Source organism: Drosophila innubila (genome assembly GCF_004354385.1).
Source record: "Drosophila innubila isolate TH190305 chromosome 2R unlocalized genomic scaffold, UK_Dinn_1.0 1_C_2R, whole genome shotgun sequence".
NCBI classification, from domain to species: Eukaryota; Metazoa; Arthropoda; class Insecta; order Diptera; family Drosophilidae; genus Drosophila; species Drosophila innubila.
The window spans coordinates 17,550,357-17,566,788 of NW_022995374.1; the positions used below are offsets into that span (position 1 = coordinate 17,550,357).

Sequence of the window (16,432 nt, forward strand, 5' to 3'; positions counted from 1 at the left end):
CCCTTTTGGAAATTCCTTGTGGCCACGTCCCAACAAAAACCAAACCAAACCATCTTTTTCGTTTCTCTTCTCTTCTCTTTTCTTTTTTTTTTTTTGGTGCAAACATATTTGGTTTTATGTGGCACTGTGTTATTTATTCGAATCGGTTTCGCTTAGAGCCCCACAAACATATTGCAGCAAAGTGGCCTTTGAGGGCGGAACCACAACTCCCCTCACTTCACCATCCCTCGCTATCCCTCGCTTCCAGCTATAATTCAGAATCAATTGTTATGGATTTGGCAGCTTGCAAATTTTTCTTTATTATATCATATTAATTTTATGAGTGTTGTTTCTGCCGCTCTTCACAGAGACCGAAACCAGCGACTCTCCTCGCTCCCAGCTGCTTTATAGCATTTAAAAGATATTTTTCATATCAATGAAGCTTTATTTGGAAAGGCCCAGCCAAGATCCAAGCAACAACAACAACAGCAACACAACAGAAAAAAAGTTTGCTAAATTTCCTAAAGTCATGCAAACATTTTTTACATATATCGATTTTTTGTTGGTACACTTTTACTGCTGTTCTTGTTGTTGTGAGCCAGTTTAATATTTTCCTTTCTTTTTTCAGAAATTTCCTTGCGTGCCAAGAGGGTAAAACGAGAGAGAGAGAGAGAGAGAGATAGAGAAAGAGGAAGCGAGCATAGGGCATACATATTCAGGACTTGTTTCAGCACATTTGTTATGACAGGCTCAAATTGGGTGCTATCAAAATTATATATTATTTTGCATAATATCTTCTTTCTGGCTCGAATTGTGACTGCCTCCGTGCCTGCCAACGACGTGGCTAGAACAGCTAATTTGATGCGGCATGAATATCATGTTACCCAACGATTAGTTCAGGGCCGGAATCGAGCCAAGAAAGATGTCTGCTCCATCTTGAACCTTTAAGGTAGACACCGAGCACTTACAACATTTTATTGCAACTATTTGTCAAAGGTGTTGTCGCACTTCAAAGCGAACTTTCATTTGCAAGAGCTTTTGCTTTTTAGCGCCAACAACAATGAATTAACCCAGACGGAAACGGGCCAAGACCTGGCAGAGTTGGGATCATAATGTGTCCTGTCTGCCAACAACAATACCGTAAATATGCGACTTACTTAGTAGTTAACTGGGAACTGAGAACTGCAACTGAACTCAAGCAACATCTTGAACTCTGGGAATACTTACTAGACTCGAGTCGAGTCTAGTCGACCCATTGAACTTGCTGTGAGGCAGGGCAAACCCCTTTTATGAGCTGCCATAAACACGTGTAAATCCCGTTCATAATGAAAAAGTCACGATTTCTAGTGTCAATATCGTAAAAATGGTGAAAACAGGGCAACAGGGAAACAAGTCATTGCCATAACCATTCTCATGACCATTTGGGCAATAAAATCGAACTAATTGAAGCTCCCACATGTTCTTGCAAGGGAATACTATAATTCATTCTGCCAGACTTCTATAGATTCCGCACCGAACAGCGGCTTTACTAATCTATCTATCTTTCTGCCTATCTATCTATCTATCCGTTGGAATTTTAGGCCCTTTGCTAGACGTGCCCGTTGCCATGATCTAATCACTTTGAGTGATGTCTCTAACCATCGACAAAGTCCGAGAACCTTGTGTGTCCATTTCCGAGACCGATTCCGAGTCCGATTCCGAGTCCATATCCATGTCCATGCAGCAGGTTTATCTTTCGACTCTGCGTGTTCTGTTTGCATTTTACAAATGTCAACAGAAGTAAAACGCGCTTTGAGGTTTCTATTAGCACAGAGGAGGAGGTGTGCGTGTGTATTGTGTGTGTGTAAGTATGTGTGTGATAAGCGTGGCGAGCCTCACGCTGCATTGCACTTGATGGACGGCGATAAGTGCAACACAGTGGAACCTCCAACAAAGTTGGAATTGGTATTGGTATTCGGGTTTAGATTGGGATTGGGGTAGGATGGGGGGGAGTACGACTGAGGGTTGAGGGTAGCGGCAGGTAATCCATCATAAAATTAGTTTTGCTGCGCACAAAGATTTTTGAAAATAGATTACGTTGCAGGCAGCTTGTTATAAATAAAATATAAACATAAAATTATTATATACGGTTATATAAATATGCATGTACGAGTACTCGAGTGCACTCAGTGGATGACTGATGTGACCTAGACATGCCACGCAGTTGATCTAATAAAGTCACAACTTGACTTATGATCTTTCTATTATTTTGTTTAAATTGAATGCTTCATAAAAAGCAGCAAAAGACAAACAAAATCTGCGCATATCATCAACAACTTTTATGCATAATAATATTTCTAAGGAAAACCCAATAAAATTCTTCATATTTTATAACTTCCTATAATAAAAGGAAGTCAAGTAACTCATGACATTTGCAGGAAATCTACAAAACTCATGTCCCTTGGCTAATTTTGAAGTTAATTTAGGTGAGATTGTCAATGGAGCGGCATTTGGCCATAAGCAATTGGAATCGAATTATGACTCTATCGGGGTCTCGGGTCTATATATGTGTATGTGCCAACAAGTGAATGGGCTGCCAAAGCAATTTGAACTTCCGCCAACGCTTTGATGTCGCAGCAGAGACCCTAAAACCCGACAAATGCGCCTGCAGGAAATATTAAAGCTCAAATCGACGACAACGAGTAAACTTCTTATTCTGGAATGAACTGAGGGGCATTTCGACCAAAGTCAAATAAACGACAGCAAAATAAAATAAAAAATCCACTCAACAGAATGCTGAGCAGAGGCAGCGGCAGCGGGGTGGGGGGAGGGGGGAGGTAGCAAGGGGACAAGGCCGTCATCAAGTCGGGTCATAAATGGCCAACAACTTGAGTCGCAAATTGTCATTGGTCACGTGCAGAGACTTTGGCTCTCAGTATTGTTGTTGCAGAATATAGAAATAAAGGAAAAATCAAAGACACATTTACGTTACAGTGTTGCCATTGTTGCTGTTGTTGCTGTTGTTGTTGTTGTTGCTGTTGCTGTCAAGTGGCGCCTATTGAGTTGAGAGAGGGAGGAAACGAAGGCGTTTGCTTGAGTCATTGCCAATTTGTCACCAGCAATTGTCGTTGTTGTTGCTGCTGGTGACATGTGGCTTAAAGACAATTGAAGTCTTGGCCTAGCTTGAATTACAAACAACTTATTGATAGCAAATAAGAAAATTGTTTAACGACAGACATTGATTAGACATAGCTAATCATAGAACATTGTATCTGATCATCATCAAAAGAGCTGACAATGTAGGAGTTTCGTCAGGAATTTTAATACATTCAACATTAATTCTTTAACAATGTTATTTAAATATTTGGGTTCTTTATAACTATATAACTTTATTTTTAAAGTGAAGTTTGAGAATTCAGAAAATGTTCTCAGTTGATCTGGAAACTCAATGGTAAAGGGATTCTCTTTCTCCCAGAATCTTGAAGCTAAATGAAATTTAATTTACATCTGCTTTCAATTCACATTGAAGCTTTCTAAAAAACATTTCCATTCCAGCTCATTCATTTCCTTTATGTAAAAAACATAAACATTTTGTTTGATTTATTTGTCGATCTGTTTGGATCGTTGCTTTTGCTGTTGTTTGTTTTAAAAGAGGCGCCAAGTAGTTGCTGTTTATTTATGAATGCGACGAAAAGCTCTTGAGGGCAGTCCAGTTTTCCATTTCCCATTTTCCATAGCCATTTCCCATGGCCAAAGGCCCCCCCAAGGGATACCCCAAAGAGCAAACAAATGATCTAAATAATTACCCCATGTTGCACAGTGGAGCTAAAGCATAACTCGCCACATGCAGCCGATTGTCAAAATATTTTCATTTCAATTTCGAGCTGCAGGCAAAATAAATAAATAAATGTTCGTTTCCGCGTAGCTAAAGGGGGAAAATTGACTGAATGACTGATTGACTGGATAATTGCTTTGCACTTAGCTCTGATTGTTTTGGCAAGCGGTGTAAATGAGGCAAGATCAAGTGATACTTGCAAGAAGTTGTATAAATAAATAAAAGAAGTGTATAAACCAATAGCTAGACATTCCCGCCTTTAATAAACTCTTTCAATATTCCAAGAATTCGTTGCAATTGACATGCATTTTGTTGTTCAGAGTTCATAAATTGACTTTCTGGAAGACCTAAAACAGTTTGAAAGTGTTATAAACTCCCTTATAGTAAAATATTTTCATGTTTTTCGAATAAAACTGTCCAGGAGAGAGAAGTGGGGCGAAAGAGGAATCGGGAACAACTTGGTCGCATCATGTTGACGCCCACATTAAGTGGCACAATTATGAGGCGAGAACATCGGGGCACAACATCTTGAGCGAGCAGGAAGACTGGGAATCATGTTGCTGCTTAATTATAGAATACATCATGCAGGAAATTTGTTGCATGCACCATTAGCAGAGGGCGGGGACCAACGAATTTGTCAAAATATTGTTGGCCAATAAAACTAGGCCGACGCGTCGAGTCGGCTGGATGAGAACAGATCAAAGCAGATCAGAGACGAGCCCATTACGATGTTACAGAACATTGAAATGCACTTTGGCGTCAGAGTCTCATTCATTCAATCAATGCGTCCAATTCGGATCGTGTGACAATAAATCTTCCAGTTGCAGGGTACACAGAAGGGAGGGGGGGGGGGTCTCCTCCGCCTCCCTCTTGTACAATTTCCGCTATGCCTCCAAGTCAAATTGATCGAACGACCTCCCCGACAGATGACAGTTGCAAAAGCTCGCATTTTTCTCAATTCTACTATACTCATTGAATACCAATTCCATGTGATTCGATACGATTCGATTCGATTTCATTCATATGCAGAGTGTGTGAACATTTGTTGTCCAATTGCAATTAGCAATTGTTCTCAACTCAACTCAACTCATTCCATCCCAGCTCATTCAGTTGAATGGTTCCATCTTCATCCGTAACTCATTTGATGCGGCACAATTTATATTGCTTTGATCTGTTGACCCCATTTTGGCTATTTGTGAAGCCAAACAAATTGCATTTGCCCTCAATGAATTAAATCATTCGTTCAATTCCCATTTCGATTTCGATTTCGAATTCGATTTGACGCCTCCTTCCCGTAAAACATTTGACTAAGTGCGTTTTGTATATTTTCCTACGATTTGTTATACTGATTTGACACATCTTTCTCGTTGGCCATAACTAATGGCCATGGCCATTGCTCATGGCTTTCAAATGGGGTTTACTGCCCCCAATTTATTGGAGTAGGCCTGAATGAATGCGAAACAGATGTTGAAACGGAACCAAATCGATTGATAAGTGCCAAGATTATTTCATCATAGGATCAGCTAAATATGTTTTCTTCTTAATCCCTTTATTACTGCGAGAACAAAAGCTGCCATTAATATTAATTAAATTTCAACTTGCAATTTAATCGACTTATTTTAAGTATCTCTTTAGAGCATACGAATATTCTAAATTACTTTTAATTAACTAGTTGAGCTTAAATCCATCAGATTGAGCTGTTCGTGGCCACAACATTCCATTCCATACACAAGTTTCATTAGCTAATAATAATTCTGCCCCTATTCGCCCTAATTGCCCCCTCCACCTGCCTCCTTCTCCTGCCCCTTCAACGATTCATTTCATATGCAAACCATGCTGCTTTTGTCGCTTATTACAACAATTAATCGAGCACGGAAATAAAACGGCTTTCTTATATTGATTGGGCCGAAGTTTAAAATTTACGTTATTCGGCTAATACGGGAATATACGCGAAATAACCCCAACTGAGGGATTCTCGTATAAAATTGCATTAAATTAATTAAATTGCAGCAACGTTGAACTCCATTTTGATAATCTACTTAATAGATAAATGTTTACTAATATTTTTAAAAGCTTAAAAGCAATGCAAACAATAACTGTTTACACAGTCGAGGCACCAAAAATTTTGATAAGCATTTCTGGGTGGGGTGCAATGGAGTGCCAAAAGGGGGAGGTGTGTGCTGAGGGGAACGACAGAGAGAGAGACAGAGACAGAGTGTGGCATATAGGCACGTACGACACGCCCATTGCCCGTTGGTGTAGCAATAGAAATATGAAAAAATATAATTTGTATAATTACAATGCTTTGATAATACCAAATACCAATCAACAACAAAGGCAACAACACAAAAAATAATATTGCTTCAATTGTCAAATGAATATAGATACAGTCAGGCACAGTTCCAGTCCCAATCCCATTCCCATTCCGACTCCCAGACCCCGCTCTCCGAGGGCAACAACGACTAATTGTCCGCCCAGCTGAGCAGCTCACTCGGCTCCACAGCGGGCGGTGCACGCACAGCGCGACGCCACAGCAGAAGAAGAAGATGAAGAAGACGGGGAGGGAGAAGATGAAGAAGAAGCCATCGATGTCGACACCACGTCGCGAGTTGCGAGTTGAGGCGCCACACGATTACAGTGACACTTCCACAGACACACGCACACACACACATACACATACGACTAGTAGATGCATAGATGATGATGACGACTCCATATTCATATCTGTATCCCGATCTGTCCAGTCCGCATGCTCACCCTTTCAGCGCCAGCTTATCATTAAAGGAAATCAAGCTGTCAGTCAATTTATAGTTATGACATTACACACAGATACACACTCACACACAGTGTGTTTGTGTGTGTGTGTGTGTGTGTGTGGAAGCCTCACGCACAATGTCAAAGTTCACATATTTCAATTAAAAGCGACCCCAATAGAAACGACAGTCAAATCAGCCCCAATACCACAATATTTTATTAATGCCATCTGTAATGTAATTGATATATTAACTCAAACTCTACTATGGATTCCATCTTTCAGGTCCTCTCTCGGAAGTCCTGACCGCTGTTGGCTCGGAGGTCGCATTGCCTTGTGATCTAATGCCGGGCACTATGATCGCCGATAAGGTTCAACTGGTCATCTGGTATCGACAGGGCAACGTAAAGCCCATCTATACGTGAGTATTAACTCTGATAATTATAGTGATACAAATTGCATCTAAGGGGAGAGGGGATAAAATTAATATAATTATTTTTAAATTATTTTTGTAAAAATTCACTAAATTAAAGTATATTTTCTTATTAATTAATTAACTGAATAGCTTACGAAATGTCAGAAAATGTTTACTTCATTTATATTATTTTAAAATTAACTCACATCATTATAATGATGGGAATTGGATACAAAACCAATTATAAATCTGCACTAAACACGCGCATATTTTCTTTTCTAGTGAATTAACGGATAATAATTATTATTTAAAAATTAAATGATCTATTTGCATATTTTACTTGTGCCAATTTTCATTAAAAGAGGTTTATTTTTCTATTTGAGTGAATTAACGGATAAAAATTATTTTTTTTAAATTAAATTCTCTATTTGCATATTTTATCTGTGGCAATTATCATTAAAAGAGGTTTATTAGAACCCAAAACCATAGGCTGAGGAAACCATAGGAAGAGCTGAGATGTTATAGGCTTGTACGTCTATTTATTTCTTTCCCAAGATCAATTTCTTCAGCTTAGTGTCATTTTATAGAGTCACAAGCCTAGGCACTTACCACTCTCTTGTTATAAGATACTTACCTAAAGAATATACTTATATTAAAAAAAAACTCATTTTTCATTAAGCTCTTGATTAAGAACACACCATTCTCGAAAGTACTTGAAGCACATTGATACCTGTCACCTAAAATCATTTTATTGGCAACCCAAGCATTTTAATCTCGCAAATAAGATGCTTTTAAGGTGACACCACCTTAAACAAATTAAATAAACAATTTTGCAGATACCTTTCACATATTTTGATATTTTCAATGGCAAAAAAAACGAGAAAATATTTAAGCACGCAATCTCAAGAGGGGAGTCAGGTATTACTGCAACGTTTTCGGTTCGATTCCCAGAGCGCTGTGGGGCCAATTATGAAAAGCTGAAGATGGCGACACACGCGACTAGGTGTGCTCATTATAAATTCTATTAACGTAAGGCATTTATGTTGAATTTGACGATATAAACATTACTTACACACATACGAGTATATAAAGAGCGCCAGCCAAGTACGTGCAATCTGTTGGCCTGATATTTCCATGAGAGAAGAGAGCAGGGAGTGAGGAGAGGGCAAGAGAGAGGCGTCTTCCGCGAAGTCAAAGCCAAATGGTTTTAAAAAGCGACGCATTCAGAAATATGTAAGCAGGTGGGAGACCAGTTGGGTGGTACACACATACATACACATGCTCCCAGGTACGTGTACTTCTAGCGAATCTGAAAGACGCTTGAGAAGCTTAACCCCCAGCTCAAGGGAACTTGAGGCGGGTTAAAGCTGATGCAGCGACGCTCACTAGACCATAAATTGATTTACATACGCTGCTGGCAACCTTGGAGCACACTCACACTCACACACACATCACATCACATCACATCACACATCACATATAACCATAAAACGATATAACAGACTCCAAACGAATCGAAATCGATTATACGCAAGTCAAAGTGTCAAAGTTGAATGTGCATTCATGTGGCTCAATTGATTCTACTACAGTATGTACTCGCTGCGGTGACTGCAATTACAGTTACAGCGAGTGCCGCTTTTATGGCCGCATAAAGTTTATGGCTCTGCCCACTGAATACTCATCACACCTCGCTCTTCGCTCCCTTTTCCTTGCCCCTTGGCCTCACCTCGCAGCACGCAGCTCGTAGAACAGATCTGTCGAGCTACCAAATAAAGCGCTTTTCTCTCTCCGCCCCGACCCGCATTTTTTATTGTTTTCCATCAATTTTAATTTGCTTTTTCTACACTTCATAAATTTTCGTTGTTGTTACTGTTGTTCTTGTTGTTCTTGGTGTTGTTCTAGAACGCTTTTACAACACGAGTGAAATTTCCATATGCCAAAGAGGTCGGAAGATTAATTACATGAGAATGTTTGTTGCCCAATTGCCCGGACAGAGACCAGGTATATCTGCACTCCCCCTGCTCCACCATCTGCCCAATCAATGACCTTTGACTGCCTGAAGCTGCGTGCACTTATGAAAGTTCGTATTAAGTGTATTGGGGGTAGGTAAATCAGGGGGAGGAGAGCTGAAAAGAGAGAGAGAGAGAGCTCACATTTTTGGCTGCTGAACCTAATTTAATTATCTTTAAATCCATTAACAAATAACCATCCATCATGTGGCACTTACTCGTACTTCTCTCTTTCTCTCTCTCTCTCTCTGTCTTTCGAGTACTGCAGTCGCTTTCGGGATTTTGGATTCTCGTGGTTGACTCGTGGGTGCATATAAATGTTCCCCAGTGATAAATCACCAGCACCATGAGGGTATCTTTAACTCAAGCTGATATGCATAAGCTTTTGATATATTCAAGATGTGCGATAATCTAGGGGAATGCTTTGATATCAGGCGATCATAAATAACACAGCATAAACAGGGGTTAAACTGACACTGGACAGGCCAAAAAGTGACCTTAAACAATATTGTAGGGAACAAAGTTCAATTGAGGAATACGATCTATTTATTGTTATGGATCCTAGTAACCACACAACACATGTATCGAAATGGAAATCAAAATTATGTAAATGCATTCATCTGTTTTTATTTTCGTGGGTGTAAAATGTACAATAAAAAGTCTCTGGTTTTGGTCTATTTAAAGCTGCTTAACTGTTGGCAAACAGAACAGACCTGTAATGCAGCTAACAAATAAAGAGAAATAACAAATAAAAAATAAACATTAAAAAAACAGAATGTAAATGGAATCGGCTTAAAAAGTACACAAACAAGAACCAGAGCTAAATTGATCAATTAATTAATTGAAGCAAACTATAAAATGAAAAACTTAGTCCGAGCCAACGAATTAACATAAACAGCGAAATTTATTTTGGTTGCCAACATTTCAGGAAACAACAACTACATGGGCGGGTCTTCAGAGGCGAAACACACAAAAAGGGCAACGCGAATTTGGGAACAAAACAAAAAACAAATTAAAAATTTACAAGTGTCATCAAATTAAGTGCCACACACATAAAAAGCCAAACTAATGTGCCAGGGGGAAAACCAGAAAAAAAATTTAGAGTGAAAATGTGAGAGAGAAAAAAACAGAGACATAGAAAGAGAGAGAGAGACAGAAAGGCAGATGGCAAACAATTTAAATGTAACCATTTAAAATGTTTAAAAAAAAGAACTGAATTTTTACAAAAATCGAAAGTTCTGAAATGCACTTTGGGCTATTTACGATTTACGATATACGATATACGATTTGTTGTTGCTGTATTTTTATTTTGTTGCTGCTGCTGCCGTTGGCTGTAACTTTGGGGCGTTGACATTTAATGCGGTATTTTGTCAAAATGCATAGAGAGAGCCATAAACAAAAAACAGAAAAAACCTTTGGTAATAACAATAAAATAAAGAAAACTGTTTGATCGTTTCCATTGTTTGCATTTGATTCTGTTTTTTTTTTTTCTGGGGAAAGTTAATTAGACATTCTTTTTTTACGGGGTGATTGCGAGTGGATTTTGTGCATTTTCAGCGATTTTAATTCTCATTTAATTTCGGTTTTGACATACATTTCCCTGGGTATTCTCTTATTTTCTGTTTGATTTCGAATCTTAATTGCTGCCAAATAAAACCGATTGACGCCAGTAAAAAGACCTCACTGACATATCTACTAATCTCCAGGGAGTGTCATCGAACAGAGACATTATAATTTTATTAGATATTTCTGTATGATCCGGGGAACAAGATTAAGTACTGTAACCTTAAATCTCTTAAAGAACTCAATTATTTGACATTCTTCTTGTTATTTATAGCCGTAAAATATTTATCAATATTTAAATAATTTGTTGGCCTAATAAATTGAATTCAGTTACTTAATTCAATTACATTTCAGCACTTGAAATATGCAAATATCTCATGACAATATTTAAATTGAATATTTTATTTATTATTTTCAGGTTTGATGCCAGAGGTCGACCACTACACCAGGCAATACCCTGGGCCGATGAGAATGTCTTCAACAAGAAGGCGCATTTTTACTATGACACAAATCCGCCGGCTTTACGCATCAAGAACATTCAGACCTCAGATGCCGGGCTCTACAAATGTCGCGTTGATTTCCATAAATCACCAACGCGCAATTGGCGCATTAATGTGACAGTTTTGGGTAAGTGGAGAATGATTCACAATGGAAAGTCCTGAGGGTACTCAATTTGTCTCTCCAATCGATTTGCAGTGCCACCCACCCAATTGACCATATTGGACCATCATGGTGCGGCAGTGAGAGATCAGACCGCAGGGCCCTATTTGGAGGGGGATAGCATCAATCTGACCTGCCTATCGAGTGGTGGTGTGCCACCCCCTCGGGTATCCTGGTGGCGAGAACACGCCCTCGTGGATGACTCCTATCAGGTGCTGCCCGACGGCTCAGTGCGCAATGCGCTGCAGCTGAAGAACATTCAACGCAAGGATCTGCTAACGGTAAGTGCTCAGATGACGTCCAAAATTCTTAAGCCTTATTTACGAGCAGTCAACAAAGACGCTTTGGCCGTGTTGCCCGTGTTGGCCGCTTTGGCCACTTCAGTGTATAAGCCAAACACAATACCCACCGCTGGCCATTTATTTCGGTTAGCCACAAAAGCAGCGCTTCCCATTAATGACACAGCGCTTGGTGTGGTCGAGTCCCCCTCATCTCCTTCTTCCCCCTATCCACCAACGCCCATTCAACATCCATGGCCACACAATGACTAATAGAAATCAAAGTGCCCGGGAAATGAATGCAACCGCGACTGCATTGGGGAATTACTCGTATTCAATGTGGAGCTGCCAGTTGGATGCCATTTGTTGGCTGCTCTCTGTTGATTCTAAGCCGATTTTGCTTTTGCTGTAATGAACAATATTGTTAGAACGCTAATCCAGCGATTTAGAGCGGTATTCCCCTTCAGAGCTGCACACTTGTACAAATTGTTGGCCATTGTGAATGCTGGTCTTTGTGCTCGGCGAGCATTGTGAACCAAACTAAATTAATGCTCGTCTTAAAATCACTCGAAACTTGTGCGGTGTAATACCTTAAATTATTGGTCCACAACAAAGATGTCTGTTGAGGCATTTGACAAATATACTACGTCACTGGAGAATTAAGAACATAACCGACTACAACTACAACTTCCAAAAAATATGAATATCCATTAAACAAATTTATAAACTCCAATTTTTTTAATATCTATCGCAACTGAAATAAATTTAATTAATTGTTGATCTACTGCAGATTATTTCTATTTTTCTTGTTTGTAAATTTTAAATGATATTAGATATTAGAATTCATAAATATTATTAGACACATTTTTTGTTAGTTAAACCTCCTAATAAAACAACCAAATGTTGCTCAATAGGTGTTTAAAATCGAGACAGTTACCATTTTCAACATACTTGTTTTCCTATACAAAGCAATGCCGTTAAACAACAAAAAATGCAGCGTACATAAGCAATAAACACATCAGGGACAACGATGACCTACTGCGACCCCACCTGGCGAGTTGTGTAACCGATGAAAATTTATGACCCAATTTCCTAGCCAAAAACGACACTTTGACAGACTGCGCGACAGCTGAGGGAGGCGAAGAGAAGAGTAAAACAAGTGAGCGGCCTGTTTTAATTTTCCCCAAGTTATGCAAATATTTTTATTAGACATCGTTACAATATTCGTGCCTCCATAAAATGTCCCAATTGGAAACGTATATGGCCAGAAAGTATCGTATTACCAACAACAACAACAACAACAACTTAAATGTAGCTACAGAATTTATGATATTAATACAACGCGAGCCTGCGTTTTCCTATGGAACGAAACATAATTGATTAGCATTTGGGTGGTTTGAGGTGGGTTAAATTGGTGTTTGGTGGTTCGTTTGGTCTGTGTGGTGCGTGTTCGACGAACATTTTAGGCAATTAAAATTAAATGTTCACCTCTTGGTCAGGTTGATTTATCATCTTCCAGACATCCCCTCATTATCGCCAATATTTTATCGCATATTGTTCTTATTAATAGAAAGCCAATTATCGTAAAGTGCATAAATCAAATAAGTGCTTACCTCTCTTTCTTTCAGATGTACACCTGCCAAGCTACAAATGGCCATGTTGTTCCTGCGCTGACCAAAAAAGTTATCCTGGACATGAACCGTAAGTGCAGGCAATCATCTTTTTAATATCGTATGCATGTCCTGCTCAAAAATTATACTAAAAACTCCAACGATATTGCAGTTAGTTTTGTGTTTGTAATTATGTTTATAATTCCACGTTGGTCACTTGCCAAATGTCAACAGTTCAAGGTCGTCACGAGAGTGGGAGTGGGCGTGGTCACTGTAGTTGTACTGGCTTTTACATGGAAATTAATGTAATTAAAGTTTTTGTCATTGTGGAGCGCCCTAATACCCATACAGTCCGATGTTTATGCATTTATGACAACGATACAACTAAAGTGGGGACTGTTCCACTTTGCGAATATGCTAATCGCGTTGTGGCTCCCATGAGCAAGGCCAGTGCAGTAATATATGAGAACGTATGCCGTTATACGCTGGTTGTAAAGCGGCTACGAGAATATATAATACCACAACGGATTTGTACGTCGATAATTAACATTTCTCATGCCATTAAAAAAAAAAAATATTCGCTTTTAAGATTAAAAAACTGCAATATCGTTAATAATCCTGCCTCCACTGCAATATCGTAATCCGAATATCGTAATCCGAATATCGTAAAACGAATATCGTAATCCGAATATCGTAATCCGAATATCGTAAAACGAATACCGTAATCCGAATATCGTAAAACTTTATCGTAACCTGATTTTATTTTCTCGATCAGTACCACCGCTGAGTTTGCTGCTTCAAGGCCTTAATCACGCTGTCGTCGCCGGCACTCGCACCCATGTTACATGTACAGCAATCGGAGCTCGTCCGCCACCGCACATTATCTGGTCCAAAGCAGGTCAGGTATTGAAGGGTGCCACTCAGTCGGTAAGTTTACAACAAGCTCTGATCCCACGAAGCACACACAACATGATTTTTTACTTTGACTGCAGACTGCCTCGGATGGGAATACTACCATATCCGAGTTAATGCTCATTCCGGTGCCGGAGGACAATGAACGTCAAGTTGTGTGTTCCATTGCCCTCAACTCGGGTATAACATCGCAGCAGCTGCACGAAGGCGATACCACGGTGATGACTACGCTGGGCAATGGCAATACGGGCTTGTACCTTAAAGATTCCCGTGTGCTTAACGTTACGCGTAAGTTGAGAATCCGAGGATAAGTCAAACAAAATTTTGAAAATCTGTCTATTATTTATAGATGCTCCCATTGTCAACCTGAATTTGGGTGCTCCACTTGACCCCAATAACCTGCTCAAAGGTTCCGATGTCTATCTTGAGTGTGATGTGCGTGCAAATCCCGTCATTACCCGTGTGGAGTGGTATCATAATGTGAGTGTTTGTTTTTTAATACTCTGTTTTTGATATATTTTAAGATGAATATCGTAAAGTGAATATCGTAAGGTGAATATCGTAATCTGAATATCGTAAAAAATTTCCTACTCTGACAACCTGCAGGACAAGCAGTTGCACTCCTCACGCGGCATTATCATCTCCAACCAGACATTGGTACTGCAGGGTATCTCTAAGTCGTCACATGGCCAATACTTCTGTCGAGCCACCAACCTGCAGGGCAGCGTGTCCAGCAATGAGGTTTACCTCGATGTCAAATGTAAGTGACCGGCAAGCGACTACAACTCGACCAAGCACTTGACTTTATCCTGCACTCGTGTCCTTTGGTTTCCCCCCACCTTTTCACCCAACAGATCCGCCCGTGTGCAAGTCGGACTCGACGATTATACGCGCCGCACTCAAGCAGACCATCAACATTACCTGTGAGGTGGACGCCAATCCACTCGATAATCTAAATTACAAGTGGCACTTCAACAACTCACTGGAGAGTCTCATCGAGTTGCCGGTGATGGCACATCTAGTTCCAGCGACGTTGCCCCTGCAGCTGCCTTCCGGCAACGGCGGATATTATCAACGCAGCAAACGGAAGCACACACATGGCAGCCAGCATCTGTTGCACGGTCGCCATGGACGCGTGGCCAGCATTGTGGACATGACGGAAACGGTGCGCTTCGAGGATGACTATGACCAGGAGCACGAGGAGCACGAGTTCGACAACTATCCGGATTATATGGAGCCACAAATGGTCTACTCCAACATGGTGCACAAAAATCACGTGGACAACAAGCAGCCGCAACGAAAGCAGCAACCACAGCACCTTCAACCCGGCGACTCGAGTGTCCATCACAACGGTGCCGCCATCAGCGGACAGTTGGCTGAACGTAAACGTCTTGCGGCGTTGCACAAACAGCAGCACCATCGCCAGGTCGTGGCCACGCCCTCGACCACGTCAGCGCCTCCGCTGAACAATGTCTACAGCTACCACGTGGAGAGCTACGAGAGCTTCGGAGCCATCTCCTGCGTGGCCAACAGCCCAATGGGTCACAGCCAGCCCTGTTGGTACCACATTCAACCCGCAGGTGAGTGCAGTGTCTCCAACCTACCATGGTGATGAAAAATATATGAATGATTAGCTTGCAATAAATCATCTCAAATCAATGAAAATTGAAGAGCTGTCTCTTCACAGCTAAAAATATTCTAAAATATCATATTAATAATATCCAAAAAAAAAACAGAAAATATTTGAATGAGTTCCAAAATTTACTTGTTAACAATATTCATAAAATAATTTAGAATTAAGATTTAATCAAACTTTTCTCAATAATTGATCGATTGCATGGAAAATCGATAAATCTGCATTATTTTTTTCGATTCATCGATGTTTTCATTGACGATGCTTAAAATGATTTTAACTCGTTGTTCATTTGGGATTTACATCACTAGCTCTACCTGAAGTGGCAAGTTTGCTTATTCTAAAGTTGCAAGAATAACAAATTTATTTTAATTAATTTCGCATCGAGGCGTGGAGTGAGTATTTCAACACGCTGTGACGTGCAGCATGTTTACTCAATGTGGTTGCAAGGGGAAACCCCGTCCAGTGGACAGTGGACGGTGGCCAGTACATAATTGTTGCACGTATCGCGGCCAAGTGGCAGATATTTGTGTGCGTACATCTCTGTGTGCGCTATTTACATTTGGCCATGGCGATATTGCATTGGCCATGTGGCAATTTTACGCGTCGCAATTGTTTGCCGTTTTCCGTTTGACGCACTGACCGTCCGCTTGTTTAACCGTCCTTGTCCGAGTGTCCTTCCATTGCACATTGTCCCTGGCAGCAGCAATAAAAGCTACATTTACCAACGGTCATGTTGCCATTGTTGTTGGTTGTTGTGACTTTGTTGATGCAACTTCAATCTGTGTCACCAATAATCTGATAATC

The 16,432-nt window shown here is 40.2% G+C and overlaps 1 protein-coding gene across 1 annotated transcript in view; it reads left to right on the top strand.

Moving 5' to 3' along the window:
- The window catches only part of LOC117785293, a 43,644-nt gene that overhangs the window by 23,708 nt on the left and 3,504 nt on the right, over positions 1-16,432 (top strand). Inside the window, exons 3-11 of the mRNA XM_034623236.1 lie at positions 6,831-6,966; positions 10,951-11,159; positions 11,229-11,473; positions 13,099-13,171; positions 13,856-14,007; positions 14,073-14,280; positions 14,342-14,472; positions 14,599-14,752; positions 14,847-15,572. Coding sequence (XP_034479127.1) covers positions 6,831-6,966; positions 10,951-11,159; positions 11,229-11,473; positions 13,099-13,171; positions 13,856-14,007; positions 14,073-14,280; positions 14,342-14,472; positions 14,599-14,752; positions 14,847-15,572 — 2,034 coding nt within the window. The remainder of the gene's footprint in view (positions 1-6,830; positions 6,967-10,950; positions 11,160-11,228; positions 11,474-13,098; positions 13,172-13,855; positions 14,008-14,072; positions 14,281-14,341; positions 14,473-14,598; positions 14,753-14,846; positions 15,573-16,432) is intronic.